The sequence below is a fragment of the Protomyctophum parallelum genome (genome assembly GCF_964188405.1).
Source record: "Protomyctophum parallelum genome assembly, chromosome: 14".
Taxonomy (NCBI): domain Eukaryota; kingdom Metazoa; phylum Chordata; class Actinopteri; order Myctophiformes; family Myctophidae; genus Protomyctophum; species Protomyctophum parallelum.
The window spans coordinates 14126391-14143162 of NC_139709.1; the positions used below are offsets into that span (position 1 = coordinate 14126391).

Here is a 16772-nt window from a genome sequence, read left to right on the forward strand (position 1 = left end):
ATTTCACCCTATCCTGTGTTTCCGAGGCGCATTGAACGGATCAGAAAAGGAAGAAAAAAAAAAGGTCTCTCGCAGCCATAGCTCGCAGCGCACACACAGGGCACGTTCGGAAATAGCGCACTGAGCCCACTGTGCAATGCAAACTAATAGGAGAGAGTGCTCCGGTGTGGTATTTCCGAACGCGCCCACAGTCAGTTAACAGAAGCTACCGTACGACGGTGCAGAGTAGACACGTTGAGACAACAGACTCAGAGTCAGACTATAAAGAGCACCCGCGACTAACAGAAGTGAGCCCCACGCATTAAACAAGAAGCACCACCTTTACTCTTTAGCTTTATAAAATAGCTGTCCGAGTAGCTTTGTCCGTCGATCAGTTGACTTTTCACTGTAGCGCTGCGTGCTGGACTGCTCGTATCTGATCCACACTCCACAGCTGTGCTTGCTGATTATCCGACGCAAATCTGCGTCGCGATCCTCATCAATTTGTAATTAAAGAAAGCTTCTGCAGTCTGCACACACGTGTAAAACAACAACAACGCCACAGCAGGGTGTAGTAGTACTGCTTGTATTGCGTTTAAAGTCGTTTACAACTTTCCACTGTCCAGCTTTCCCCTGCTGTTCTCTGGGATAGAACTTAGAAGCCTTATTTATATTCTGCAGCAAGACGGTGTCGCACGCCTAAAATTGCAGATCCACAAGCTCACAGCGGGGCGTGGATGAGACACGTTGTGAGCTTGTAGGCCTACATCTGCTATGTATTTATAACGTTAATAATACATGCAGGCCAGGGTCTTCAATGTTTTTCAGGTCAAGCCAAGGACCACTTACGTAGCTGAGAGTGAGAGATCAAGTGGGGACCCCCACTATACATAGGCAATTATATTATAAAACTGTTGCAGATTAAACTAGACATAGACTTGTTTGACAGCACTATACAAGTGTGACCTGTAATTTTTGTTTTGTTTATTTGTTTCTTTTCTATTTATATGTTGGTAACATTAATTGATGAACGATAGGCTATTACATTTTAATCTCTTGAACCCTCTATACTCAAAACCTCAAATTTACCTTTGAGATATAATAATTATACTATAGAGCACCGAAGTCCTGACGTAACTCGCTCATCCCGACCATTCCCCTGGTTCGCGGAAGTGATTTCTCTATGGAGAATAACATGGGGTGATCTTAATATCGTCTACTATAAGCGTTGTGGTCCAAAAATAAACAAGCTGTCTCGGCGTTATTGTCGGGAAGGTGTCTCTGTATCGTTTGCAACAGTCAGTCACTCATATATGATACAGTCTGCTTCTAGCGAAAATGTAACTAATTCAGCAGCAGTAACATTAGCGTTTTCTCTCAGTCAGTTGATTCTTCATATCCATATGAGTGAAGCGGCCGGGGTGACATGTTTATTTTTCAAACACAGTTGTTATATGAGGCGATCTCAAATCGCCTCAATGGGGATTTCAATGCAACTAAACAAATACATGAACCTGGGGACAGACGCCCTCTACTGAAAGTGACGTCAGACTTCGGCGCTCTATAGCCTATGATTATTAGTAATCTAACAATTCCACAATAACCAGCAGAGAGCAGACCCTTTGTTTACTTACATAATTCTATAGCCCAAGTTGGGTTCTTTGAGATGCAGAGCTATAATACTAACCTACAGTAAAACAATAAATTCCTTTGAATTTAAATGTAATGCTTTTTTACATGTTTAGGGAAATTAATAGAGCTTTAATATAAATCCTTTCTATTGTGATGAATCGCCATCAAATCGCATCGTATCGGTCGAGGGGTGAATCGCATCGTATCGCATTGATTTGAACTAAATGGTTATCGCATCGCATCGGGAAGAGGGAGAATCGTATCGCATCGTATCGCCAGGGGATTCCATGTATCTCTAATGTATCGTATCGCTGGCAGTGCATCGAGATGCGTATCGAATCGTGAGATGAGACGAGATTCACATGCCTAGCGCGCACGCACACACACACACACACACACAGCCTCAAAATACAACACAGCTCAGTGTTAGGGAACGCTGTAGCAATTTACAATTTAGGCATTTAGCAGACGCTCTTAATCCAGAGTGATTTACATTAAGCAAGAACAAAAAAGCATGGGAATACATCACATAAAAAGCATTTATCATGAAACATGCGTAAGCTAAGAACGTAACAGTGGAATATCTATATAATGAAACTATATTATAAACTATACATATATACTATACTATGCTATACGTGTGGAAGACCCACAGATCCATAGACCCCAAGGTAGCTGCAATGAAGTAATAAATATAGCAATATAGTTCAAAGGTTGCACTAATTGGCGTCGTTAAGGCGTGCATGGCAACAGTTTGTGTCTTGTGTGATTTCACACGAGAAGATATAAGATGATGTACCGTGTTGAAAATGACTGCAGATGTCGAGAGAGAGAAGACAGACAGACAGACAGACAGACAGAGTGATGTTGTCTTGGACCGTTTCCAAAGCAGGAGGACCAAAGCGAGTCCAACATGCTGCTGTAGCAGTGAGGAACAAACTGTATTCCTTTGGAGGCTGCTGTGATGGAGGGACCTTCAACAACATGCAGGAACAGATGGATGTCCATGTCTTCAACACAGTGTCTTTATGCTGGAAGAAGTTACCTCCAGTGGAACCAGGAAGAGGAGACGGTCACCTTGAGGTTCCATCCATGTGCTACGGTCACACAGCTGTGTTGGTTGAAGATACAGTCTACATCTGGGGAGGGAGGCCTTACTGCAATGTGCTTTATGCATTTGATGTTGACTCACACAGATGGTTCCAACCCAGGGTTTCTGGGACTGTTCCAGAGGGGAGGAGCTGCCACTCAGCCTGTGTGTTGGAGACTGTCATGTTTATCCATGGAGGACAAAACAAGCTGACTGAATGCACTAATGACATGTACAAGTTGGACACCAGCACAATGGTCTGGACTTTAATTAACACCAGAGGAACTCCACCTCCTGCTTCATCAGCGCACTCTTCCACCATCAATGGTACCAAGATGTTTGTATTCGGGGGCTGGAGGTGGTACCAGGGGGGCTACAACAGCATCAGAGTGTTTGACACAGAGACAAACGCCTGGCTGGACACACCTTCTGCACAACTTCTACCAGAAGGACGCTGGTGTCATTCAGCATTTATCTACAATGGAGAGCTGTACATATTTGGTGGCTGGAAGGCTAACCAGAACTTCAATGATGTGTGGAAATTCAGTCCAGAGACCTTCTCCTGGAAGAAGGTTGAGCCCAAGTGGAAAGGACCATGTCCAATGCGTGGTATGTGCTGTTGCATTGTGGGAGATCGTATCATCCTCTTTGGAGGATACAAAGGAGTTCTCACTATCTCTGATGAGCTGTTCATCTTAGACTTGAGTCCTTGTCTTAAGACGTTATGTAAGCTAGAAGTTATTCAGTACGCTCTGGACCAATCAGAACTCCCACACGACATCAGGTGGGAACTGGCAGCCATGGCAACCAACGACAACAGACGACAACAACAATAACAACAACCAAGACCACATTCCAGACGAAGGAACAGCAGAAAGATCAAGAAATGATGGATCAACATCTCATCCCACCTGATGGTGAGCCACCTCTCAGCATCACTTACTGAGATTCAAACCTCAGGAGACTCCTTCTCTCCAGACAGGCTCTCTAACCATTCAGATAGGCATCAAACAATGACAATTGTTCCGTCCAACACAATGCGGTGGAAACACAAACCTGTGTCTGTATGTTCCAAACTGAACACGGTGGAACTCTTTATTGTATATTTATTTCTATGATCTTTTTTTTATTTAAAGGACTAAGCAGTCCTGAAAGGACTTGGTCCTTTATTGTTATTGTTAGATTTTTTTCCTTCTCCTTTTGCCAAAAAAATAATAATCGCGAAACTCGGCCTACAGAAAAAAAGAAATCTTAGACTATCTGGTACACAGCAAGCTAAAAGGCATCAACACACCAGCACGCCAGAGACTAGAATACTTCAAACCCAAACAAATAGTTAAAAATAGAACTACAAAACGCACGTTGGAGATTAAACAACAGATAACCGCCAGCACCAGCAACTGTGTTTATTTAATCACATGTGAAAAATGTGGCTTACAATATGTCGGAGAAACGAGTAAAACAATAGCTGCAAGGCTGAGACAACACAAATACAATATTAACAATGCAAAAAAGACAACTAAAAGGATTGTTCAACATTACATGGCACATGGCATTGAAGCTCTAAAAGTATCTGGTCTTCAACACAATCCCAACTGGACAGTAGGACAAAGACGTTTTAATGGAAAACAGTGGATTAAGAACCTCAACACGGATTTTCCTGGAGGTTTAAACATGCCAAAATATTAGACAAGTTGTTGTGATTTTGTACCAAAACTCCACAGCCATATACATGCTAAACACAGCCAACAATCAATGGAAATCAGACTTTGAATATAGGGGACAAATTAGCACATTCCACACCAAGCCAACCTGGGACACGAAGCAAGAGTGTACAGTGCACTGAAGTCCCCTCAGTCAACCGCCGCCACTCTTGGCCCTCTCTCTCTCTCTCGCTCACTCACTGCCTTGCTCTCTCCCACAATGTTAATGTTAAGTTAGTAAAGTTACACCTATTTTATGTAAATAACATGGTAAAATGTGCAGCATTGCGAGGTAAAGGGGAGACACTTTAATTGTGAAGGGACTACAGGATGAGGAAAGGTGTTGTTGCTAATTGTCGAGAGTAATGGCTGCGTGTGATATTGAACAGTCAAACTATTCGTATCAATATACGGCTGTATCAACAAAATAATGATGTCATAGGTATATGGGGGCCTCATATTTGGTCTTGAAACGGGCCTCCAGATTCCTAAGGCCGCCCCTGTGTGTGTGTGTTAGGACATCGACATTATATGACTCTAAATGTTATAAATGCCAGTTTGAGACCAGGGCCCACTATTTATTCAGAAGGTTGGCCACACGGACCACCGTTTGAGGTTTAGTCTCTCAGACCCAAAACTAAAAAAAGATTCTTGTGTTTGTCCACAATTATTTGCTGTATTTAGGAGAGATAACAGGCAAACTATCAAAAATAACAATTCTTCTACATTCTCTAATTGTGTAGACTTCTTGTAAATGAAGTAATTCAGATGTTTAACAATAATTAACTCTTGAGAGCGTTAAAGAGTTAAAGATCTATATAAGGGTCCATTTGGTTACCAACTCTTCATCATTTAGCTAGGCATTCTATTTTCAGTGAGCAACACTGGCATGCATCAACGGAAAAACTCCAAACCCAACCCTTAACAACATTCTGACCTGAGATCAGATTCATACGAGGTTTCCACTGGACACACACTGGTCTGATGAACCCATTCTGACCTGAGATCAGATTCTAAAAATGTCAGTCGTTCTTCGATTTTTCAAAAAATAGCAGACCTACAAGCTTGTATCGCGCCACTCGGTGGCGCGATATGAGCTTGTAGATCTGCTATTTTTAAATAGCTAAAGCATAACATGATGCCAACACCAAAATGGGTGCCAGGTCAGAATGGGTTAAATATCTAATCCTAACTCAAACCGGAATATTTTCCTAATTTTTAAGACTAACAAATAAACTTTGTGAGGAGTCAAGGACCAGGAAAGATTTCCTCAAAAAGCCTACCCGGTATTTCTCATAATGTTCTCTCTCACACACACACGCACGCACGCAGGCACGCCGCGTTGGACATGTTTAATAACACCGTAACTAAGACTACCGCTGTTTTATTCACTCCAAAAGAGTGGCTTGGCTTAGTGTCTGCCCCCCATTGTCCTTGCACTGAATGGACTCTATATGCAGTGAGTGATAGAGATACAGGAGACTGTTTAACAAGAGAGAAAGGAAAGTGCCTCTGTGAGCTCTTTCTCCTCTAAGTGACAGTGGGGTTGAGAGGACAAGAGGAACCATTAAAATGTCTGCTGTCAGTAGTCCCTTAAAAGAGATAAGGGGAAGCCAATTCAGGCTGTCGGGACAGTCCTCGCCGATTAAGAGGGCAATTGTCACTGTCACTCAAGCGTGGCGCTCGTTGGGCATAACGCGGAGTGTCAGAGTTCTTAGAAGGAAGACAAAAAAAAAAAACATGCAGTTTTCAAACCCCCAACTGAATGAAAACAAGTCTGAAAATGAATGAAAATCACCTTTGAAAGCGTAATTAACCAAATAAACCCTAACATCCTGTCGGACACACATACCCAAACAGTATACGTATATATATATATATATATATATATATATATATATATATATATATATATATATATACACACACAGTATATAGAGTATAGAGTATACGGTAACTCCATGAGTAAAGGTGAATTTGAGTTCAGTCGGTGTCATGAGTCAGTCACACTACATGGAGAGAGAACAACACCTGTAAAAGGTCTTTTTTACAAGCCTTGGTGGTTATTTTAAACAGTCCTTGTGAGAGCGTCCCACAGCAGGCATTCAAACTATTCAAAACATGTGCACTATACAGCGGGGCATTCAAATGCATATTGGCCTCTTAGACCCTCAATAAAAAAGGAAACAAAAACACATTCCTCTAAAGATTCAAACTACTAAACGCCTACAGTTCCGGTTTGCTGGAGAGGAGGAAGGACATGCAAGCGTTGAGCTCCGCAGGTATTCCTCCGATAGCTTTGACTTTGAGATATATGGCCAAAACCACATTTTCCCAAGATTTCATACACACCGTTACTGTTAATTAATTGTGCGAAGAACAATACAACATTAATAGCAACAAAGCTACTTTGTCATTGTCGACTGAATAAAACAGTCAACGTGCGAAGATGGCATCCGAAGTGGACAACAGAGGGAACCCTCTCTCGCTTGGAAGCTATAATGAGGGCCGTTCGAGAGAACAAAGAAAGAAGAAATTACCACATGCATAGGGATATTTGTCAGGTGAAAGAAGCGCCGTCCCTGTTGTGTTCTCCCCCCATATTAGTATGATTATTATTTTAGTAACGTGTATGTTTGTGTGTCACAACCTTGCTGTTTGCGTGCACCGTCTCCGTTGTGTTAGCCTCGGAAACACAGACGTTTTTATTTCCAGGGTGAAAAGGGGGCAGAGTCCACTTTCGGCATACAGTAGCGCAAACGTCACTCACTCTCTGCTGATTTCTGATCGTCTGCACCATTGTTAAATTGACGCACACTCTCTCTGTCGATCTAATTAATTAGTCCCAGTTCCAGTCTACCGTTGAGTTCGATATTTGCCCCTCCCCTTCCCATTGGCTAAGAGGCAGCATTGCCGTTGCTTGTCCTCCCATTGGCTAGAAGCAGCCAATCACCCGACAAAAAAAACAGCTGGAATTTCCGACTTCTCAGACGAAAATCCAATCTGCTCTTTCAGCCCTCAGTGACCAAGTTACAGGGATGGAGGGCTGCTTATCTGCCCTCAGTGACCAAGTTACAGGGATGGAGGGCTGCTTATCTGCCCTCAGTGACCAAGTTACAGGGATGGAGGGCTGCTTATCTGCCCTCAGTGACCAAGTTACAGGGATGGAGGGCTGCTTATCTGCCCTCAGTTACCAAGTTACAGGGATGGAGGCCTGTGTACAATCCGTACAAGATAATAATTATTTCGTACGTACAAGATAATATCTTGTACTTACGAGATAATATCTTGTACGTACAAGATAAAATATATTTTGAATGCATTTCATTCAAAATATGACATGTCTGTCTAAATGAAAATATCTAAAAAAAGTAAAAGAAAAAAAAAATCAACTACCATAATTAGTTCCCAAGGCAAGCACCTGCATGTCTGTATATTCATACGTAGTTAGCAAAGATCAAGCAGAAGACTGCAAGCCACTCTACCCAAAGTTCTCAAGCTGTCAGAACCAGTGGGAATTAAATTACGTAACTGGAGCAATGTGTGATCAAACGGGCTTTTTGCCCAATTCATACTAGGGATGTGAACATTATGTCGACATTCATAACTTCATATTGAAGTGTGATGAAGGAGGATTTAGACAACACACACAGAGTAAAGCAAAGCATGCACCATAAAGCTTGTATATCACACGTCTCGTACCGTAGTAAATGTTCAATGCCGCGTTGCTCGACCTGCTAAACCATTCGTATGGATTTTGGGTCGACTGCGACAAAGAAAAGTGGTGAATAAATTAGACAAGCACTACAAAATGATGGTGGCGCGTCTTCGTCAGTGTCTCAGATGGAAGCGCAAGGAGGAGAGAGATTGGTAGGGAAAGATTCATAGTTCAGACAGATCTCCTCAACTAAAACATTGGGTGGTTTATCCCATTTAGACCTGACAGTTTTCTAAAAAACCCATGTTTCTATGTCAGTGGTTCTCGAACTAAAGTGGTTCTCAAACCTATGTTTCTATGTCAGTGGTTCTCAAACCTATGTTTCTATGTCAGTGGTTCTCGAACTAAAGTGGTTCTCAAACCTATGTTTCTATGTCGGTGGTTCTCAAACCTATGTTTCTATGTCAGTGGTTCTCAAACTAAAGTGGTTCTCAAACCTATGTTTCTATGTCAGTGGTTCTCAAACCTATGTTTCTATGTCAGTGGTTCTCAAACTATTTAATGTCAAGGACCCCCAGAATTATATGTATTTGGCCGCGGACCGCAATCTCAAAATATGTTGTTCCAGGGCCTCACAGAAGCAAAGATTTGAGTTAAAAATGTTCGCTCTGAAATAATATATAATATATACATTTGGTATATTATACCAAATTTGCGCCACATTTTCAAAAATAGCAGACCTACAAGCTCGTAGCGCGGCACTCGGTGTCGCGCTATGAGCTTGTAGATCTGCTATTTTTCAACAGCTAAAGTATAACATAATGCTTAGAACACCAAAAGGGGTTCCCGCCCAGAATGGCAACATACATGCAGCCTAATGCAGTGGTGCAGGATGTCAGCGCCCTCTCTTACAGACAATACAGAGAACTAATTATGAACTAGAAAAGTGGGCTCCTCTGAGCACAGGTCTCCACCAGGCCGGGTTGCCTAGCCAGGGCCTGCAAAACTTTGAAAGGCAGTCTCTTGGGCAATTGGAATAGGATCTGAAACATCGTAAAAGAGGTAAAGAAAAAACATATTTTTTTTATTCTATGACCTACGATTCAAGAGTTAAAGGCCAAAGCGTGGATCGGCCCGTTATGGCACCACCATGATGGCAAAAATGGGTAGGTAACATGGTAACGTGGCAGATGTGAACAATGTGGTGCAGATGTTTTTCCTTTTGCCTCTATAGGGAGTGTATACATGCAAAGTTTCACATGATCCAGTTAAACATGACTCAGGCCTGTTATACCACCATGAGAATGACTTGGAAAAAATGTAGGATGGAATGTCTTCCTTGGCCTAGTGGGAATGTGCGTACAAACAAAGTTTCACAGCAATTGAACACTGGCTTCATGATTTGAAGCATTTTGTTCAAAACGGGCCACTGTTTTGAAAAAAACAAATTACCTATGACTTTTGACCTTTAACCCTAATAAAAGTAAGTAAAATAATTGTAATATATGTTTTTTTGTGATCATTAGAATGTCTAGAACATGTTTTATTCATTATTGTGAAAGATATCCCCCAAATGTAAATTATTAATTTATTATATTATTATATAACTATTATAAATCTTTCAAACTTTATTTTTTTTAACATATTTTTTAGTCTTAGTCCTAGTAGTACAAAGTAGTAGTAAGGTTGAAATCAATTTTTTGCAAGTAGAAATTAATGCGGGTCTTAGAGGGATATGAACTTTCAGTCCCGATTTCTTTAGTGGCTTCACAAAATATCTGTCTGACTGCCCCCCTGATTTGCGCCCTCTATCGATAATCGACGTCGGACTTCGACGGTGCTCTATTGGGTGTGGTTTTTGGCTTTATAGAGCTTTGAACTACAAACATTCCTACTCCTTACCAGCTTCTCCTTGAAGACCATCTGCCGGAGCCACTTGAAGTCCAGGGGTTTGAACGCCGAGAAGACAAAGAGAGAGTCCTTCTCGTAGCGCTCGGGCTTCTGGATGGCTCCTTCCGGATAGGTGATCCTAATGGTGGTCTTGGTCCCTACGTCCCTGCCGTAGCCAGTCACCGGAGCCTCGTTGAGCCTGTCACCACACAGCACCAACAGAGAGGTATAGGGAAAGTCATTGAGAACTTCGAGCCCCGAGTTGTGACCTGTCCTAACTTTCACTCTGCCTTCTGCCCCTTATTAGGGACTTTAACCAATTTTGGCCTGACCTCGAAAGTTTAAGAAATTCTTCTAAATCCTCCAGTTTTCTGAAATAAATATTTTAGCATCATGTTATGCTTTAGCTATTGAAAAATAGCAGATCTACAAGCTCATAGCGCGCCACGAGCTTGTAGGTCTGCTATTTTTGAAAAATCGAAGAACGACTGACATTTTTAGAATCTGATCTCAGGTCAGAATGGGTTAATCAGACCAGTGTGTGTCCAGTGGAAACCTCGTATGAATCTGATCTCAGGTCAGAATGGGTTAAGCAACGGTGCTCGATACATAAACCTGCTTGCCGCCGCAGCCCTTTCTACTACAGCAGAACCTACACTTACACGTAGTGTCTACGACGTCATGTCATAACCATGTTTATTGAAATTATAGCTGTCATACATTTACACCGATTGCTCCATCACCTCTCTTATGCTGTGTAATGTGTCGGCATGCTCTGAATGAAGAAATAACACTAATACCATATGTTATATATATAAACCATGTTTATTAAAACGGTTTTAGAATAACACAGATTGCTCCAGCACCTTCCTCTTTCCACTGCTGATCATGTCCAGCGCATGTTAGAATTAAGCAATATCGGCAAGTTATCTGACGAGCGACGGCGTAAAATAAAATTGTGTTTATGTTTGACACATGCTGCATATAGACGCGTCACCATGGGAACCAAAAATGGATGGGAACCCGTCGCCGACAGCCGTTTGCTTGACGATTTTGACAGCTACGGCGATTGCGTCATAGCCGCCGTAGTTCCGCCTAGCGGAGCCGTCCTGAAAACAGTCGTCGCTTAAAGTCCCTAGTATCCACGGCTAATCTACGTTCTTAAAGGAGAATTCCATACTAAAAGGCTTTCTTACCCTTCTTTGTAGTTGTTACGTCCCTATCAAAGAGGTCCAGGTGTTATTTTGTGCAAAAGCTCCTTATTGGCTATTTCCCCTACCATAAGCCCTAAATGAATTGCATTGAATTGAATGGGATGTATGGGGTGTTGTGCTAATTCGCTTATTTCCATCGCTCAAAATTATATATTTTTTGTATATATCCTCTCTTCATAATGTAAATAATAACCCAAGCGGCACACTTTACTACTTATTTCGATGGAAATAAGCAAATTAGCACAACACCCCATACATCCCATTCAATTCAATGCAATTCATTTAGGGCTTATGGTAGGGGAAATAGCCAATAAGGAGCTTTTGCACAAAATAACACCTGGACCTCTTTGATGGGGACGTAACAACTACAAAGAAAGGTAAGAAAGCCTTTTAGTATGGAATTCTCCTTTAAAGTCCCTAGTATCCACGGCTAATCTACGTTCTTAAAGTCCCTAGTATCCACGGCTAATCTACGCTCTTAAAGTCCCTAGTATCCACGGCTAATCTACGTTCTTGATTGAAATGGCCAGGAGGGCCACATTTAAAACGAAAACAAAAGATGGCAAAAGGGCTGAAACATATTACAAATTCTATTCTCTTTACTGCTGTGGAACATGGTGGAAAGGCATCTCTAAAATTCACGGCAAAGCCTTTAATGATGCCATTGAAGTCGCTCACTTTGGCACAGCAAATGTTCTTCTCACTTAGGAAGTGAGTCTGACAAAAATAATATATTTAGTAAATTTGGGCACATTTGGGCTATGGTTTGCATCAGATTTTCTATGTTGTATTGACGAAGGATAGTTATTTTAATGCTGGCGTGCGTGCGTGTGTGTGTGTGTGTGTGTGCGTGTGCGTGCGTGCGTGTGTTAGGGCATTATTAAGCAACTAGTCGACTAGTTTAGTCGACTAGTAAAAAAAGATCAGGTAGATTATAGTTATAGTCACCAATGTACACAGTTTGAAATGTACAAATAGTTATTAAAAAAAACTAGTCGACTAGTAAACTAGGCAACTAGTCAACTAGTAAAAATGACTAGAAGTGAATGCCCTAGTGTGTGTGTGTGTGTGTGTGTGTGTGTGTGTGTGCTGAGTTGCAGGAGACGGTCTCACCTCACTACAACGTCATAATCATCTATTCTGGAGCCCAGAGACTTGTTGGCCAGGATTCCGCCGTTGCCCACAATGATGCATCTCTTACAACTCAAACTGGAGGTCAGGAGAGAATTAAGGCAAGAGGTTAGAAGGAGGCTCAAGAAATCCTCGAGCAGAAGAGACAACAGTAAAACACACAAAGTCATTCAAAGTGTAGCCTGGGGTCCACCTATGCTTTCTATGGCATAGGCATCAGGACAGCTGTATAACACCCCCCTCCGGGGGACTGCGACGCTCTATAGCACCACCATGATACAGATTGCTGTGAAACACATTTTTTTGTTACTACTCCTACAGAGTTTTTGTTACTACTCCTACAGATGTTGTCCAAACCTCACGCAAATCGGCATACTATTATCTCTGTAGTCATGTGATCAAGCGAATCTTGTCACGTTTTGATTATGATGTGCTTCCAACGTTTTGCACAAAATGCCACACATCATGAATGCAGCGCCAGATTTGCTCGGAAACTTTGCACGACATTCCCACTAAGCCAAAGAAGAACCTCCATCCCAATTGTTTTCAAATCTCCTCATGGTGGCGTAAAAACAGCCCACTTAACATTTTGGCTTTTAACTCTCGAAATGGCCAGGAGGGCCATATTTAACCCAGAGTGTAGAGTAGGAGAGTAGCGACACACTTTGATCTCGCCGCAAAGCGAGCGCCAATGGGCGATAGTTCCAAACATTGCTCCTAATGGCTGGAACTATCCCATTGAGATAGAATGACCACTTCCGCATTCCATTGTTACAACGGGAGTCAACGCTATAGTGTCGCCCCTCTCTTACTAAATTACTCGGATTTAAACGAAAACAATGAACATATTTTTTTTCCCCTGGATAACTTGGAACACGACAGAACTTACTGTATATAGGCTCCATTTGTTTTAACAATTTCTCCTCCTAGAGATTTTTGCCCCAAAACTCACAAATCAGTACACATTATCTCTGGGATCATTCTGACCTGAGATCAGATTAAAAAAATGTCAGTCGTTCTTCGATTTTTCAAAAATAGCAGACCTACAAGCTAAAGCATAATATGATGCCAACACCAAAATGGGTGCCCGTTCAGAATGGGTTAACGGCCAAGCTACACCAGGCTTTTCTTAGAGTAAACGCGCGGACCGTGCGTGCGTAAGCCAAATGCCCAGGCTACATCGATCTGTCAGACGCGCGGCAGGTTTGTGCGGGACCTTCCGGGAGGATATATAGACCGATTCCGTAGCGGGTCTCATGGTCGCAGCCTACGTATTTCCTGTAGGCGGACTCGACGTAGCTGCGGGGTTTAAACCCTCACCAGGCGCACCTCTTCCACTACAGTGAACGGCAGAGTGACTGATGTTAGTCTGCCTCAAACTTTTCTCCTTTACCTGCTTTTTTACTAACACTAACATTACAAAGATGCCCAGAACATCGAGATGAACCTGTGTAGTTTATGGCTGCTCCAACCGTATTGGCAACATTAAAAAAAACAAAAAACGGAATGTCTAATATCCACCGCGGTGGCTGAGACCAGAGCCATTGAGTAATGGTTGAGACGAAGCAGTGAAAGATACAGAACGCCGGTCTTACCCAATACCAAATATTTCTGTTTTATTAACACAAGGCTACTGTACTTTATACCTCATACTTTAAATGCTTAGTATGAGGTATAAAGTACAGCAGCCTTGTGTTCATAAAACAGAAAGATTGGGTATTGGGTAAGACTGACATTATGTATCTTTCAGGACCTTTCACTGCTTTGTCTCAACCATTACTCAATGGGTCTGGTCTCAGCCACCACGGTGGATATTTTGACATTCCGTATTTATTTATTGTCTCCACCAGGCCGAAGGCATGTGGGGAGAGTATGTTTTGCACTCCGTCCGTCCGTGTGTCCGTCCGTGTGTCCGTGAACAGCTAATCTCGGCCACCGTTAACCCGGTCGATGCCATATTTTGCACACACACTCCCTGGATGCCAACCATGAACCTCTGCCCCAAACTTTCCAGAACGGCCTGTTATAGCACCACCAGGAGGCCGCTTTGTGCAAAACAAGTTTTTCGATGCCATATTTTGCACACACACTTCCTGGATGCCAACCATGAACCTCTGCCCCAAACTTTCCAGAACGGCCTGTTATAGCGCCACCAGGAGGCCGCTTTGTGCAAAAAAAAAAAAAAAATTGCACAGTACACCTACAGATTTTGTCCAAACATCACGCAAATTGGTACACAGTCTCTCTAGAGCCATTCAACGAAACGGGTCTTTCAGATTTATCAGACTCCATCCTGATTGGTTAAGATTGGCTTCCAAAGTTCACAGGAGTGCTCAGTTTCAAACAAAATGCTGCAAATCATGAACACATCGCGTGATTTCCGTGAAATTGTGCACCCACATTCCCACTAGGCCGAGGACGAAATGCCACATGAACAATTTCAACTCAGCCTCAAGGTGGCGCTATAACTGGCCGAAAAGTGTTTTTACCTCTAACTGCACGGATCTGTGGATAACCTGGTGGAGACCTGTGCCCGGAAGGGCACTTTTTCTAGTTTTTTATGTTGCCACTACTGTTGGAGCAGCCATAAACTACACAGGTTCATCTCGATGTTCTGGACATCTTTGTAGTGTTAGTGTTAGTAAAAAAGCAGGTAAAAGAGTAAAGTTTGAGGCAAACTAACATCAGTCACTCTGCCGTTCACTGTAGTGGAAGAGGTGCGCCTGGTGAGGGTTTAAACCCCGCAGCTATGTCGGCTCCGCCTACAGGAAATACGTAGGCTGCGACCATGAAACCGCAACGGAATCGGTCTATAGATACGCGCGCATGGGGGCATACGCACGTAAAAAAATTTGAACCGATCCCATTTTTAGAGCACGCGTAGGATGGCCCGCGGTATCCATGCGTCTGGTGTAGCTGGTATCATTGACATATTGGTCCTATCCAAACGCACTGTACACTCGCAGTAAACGCATACGCACGCGCGCAAAATTGCCTGGTGTAGCTTGGCCGTCAGATGTATTAGTTAAGAGTTTAATCAGTTTTAGTTAAGGAGTTTGATCTGTCTGGACTATGCTAGTTAGTTGCTGTGAGAGTGAGGTCTAGCCAACACCAACTCGGGATTCCTGGATCGCTGCCCTCCACAATTTCCAGGTCTGAACCATGAATCTGCACATGGAGACATTAAAATGCTATGAGGAGTATTCTTTCCTCTCTCCTCCCTGCACCGTCATCAGAGACACTGAAGAGCGCGGGCCCTGGCTTCTGGTTTATCATCTTTCTATTTTGGCATCTTCTTAACCCATTCTGACCTGAGATCAGATTCATACGAGGTTTCCGCCGGACACACACTGGTCTGATGAACCCATTCTGACCTGAGATCAGATTCTAGAAATGTCAGTCGCTCTTCGATTTTTCAAAAATAGCAGACCTACAAGCTCGTATCGCGCCACTCGGTGGCGCGATATGAGCTTGTAGATCTGCTATTTTTAAATAGCTAAAGCATAACATGATGCTGACACCAAAATGGGTGCCCGGTCAGAATGGGTTAATAGCTTCTTAAAGAGTGTGCTGGTTTTAAATTATATTAATGTGGGGTATATGCAAATGTATACAAAGCAAATTACTGTGGTAATTACCTGTCCAGATCTTCTCCAAGCCCATAGTTTTTGGTGGCTGTTAAAATGATGTCTATAATTCGCTCTGCAGAGGAAAATACAAGGAAAAGAAGGAGAGGTGTCAGTGAAGTGTAAAGATGAGCAAAATTAGTGATTATTTGAATTGACAAAAACCCCTTTAGAAAAACCACATATACGGTACTTTGTTGACTGGGGTCTATACCTGGGGTCTATACCTGGGGTCCCGGTCCCCCCCACCCATACCAAATATACCAGTGTTGATTTTGTCGACTAGAACTAAGACTCACGAAAACTAAATGGAAACTACATGAAATATAAGCTATGGTTAGGAAGGGACTAGTGGACAAGAGTTCCAGTACAAGTCATTTTACACTTGGTTGCATGCTGAAAATAGCAGATCTACAAGCTTGCGACGCGTTGTGGGCTTGTAGATCAACTATTTTCAGCAAGTGAAAAGAACAGTCATTATGACGGCATCAAGGCCCGCCTAAATACATTTTAGTCGACTAAATCAACTGTAGATTTAGTCGACTAAAATCTTATGATATTTAGTCGACTAAAACTAGACTAACACTAAAACATTCCGGATGACTAAAATGTGACTAAAACTAAAATTTGCTGCCAAAAACAACACTGATGCATTCAAAACGCTGAGAGATTGTAGATCTGTAATTGTCAACCAAATTTGTACCTATTATGACATGCCCGGAATATGGATGCGAGGCTTTATGTGGCTACAAAAATCTCTCTCTACAAAAGCAAGTAAACCAGTTTCACATCCAAGTCAAGGAGGCTGGGATCGTCGTTTCTCTAGCTATAGGAGCCAGTAGTTAATGT

At 42.4% G+C, this 16772-nt stretch overlaps 1 protein-coding gene across 1 annotated transcript in view; it reads right to left on the bottom strand.

Annotated features, from left to right (window-relative positions):
* The window catches only part of st3gal3b (ST3 beta-galactoside alpha-2,3-sialyltransferase 3b), a gene marked incomplete at its 3' end in the record, with an annotated part of 109667 nt that overhangs the window by 43699 nt on the left and 49196 nt on the right, over nucleotides 1-16772 (bottom strand). The window contains exons 8-10 of the mRNA XM_083782620.1: nucleotides 15936-15999; nucleotides 12280-12375; nucleotides 9965-10151 (exon numbers count right to left, since the gene is read on the bottom strand). Of these exons, the coding sequence (XP_083638746.1) occupies nucleotides 9965-10151; nucleotides 12280-12375; nucleotides 15936-15999 (347 nt within the window). The remainder of the gene's footprint in view (nucleotides 1-9964; nucleotides 10152-12279; nucleotides 12376-15935; nucleotides 16000-16772) is intronic.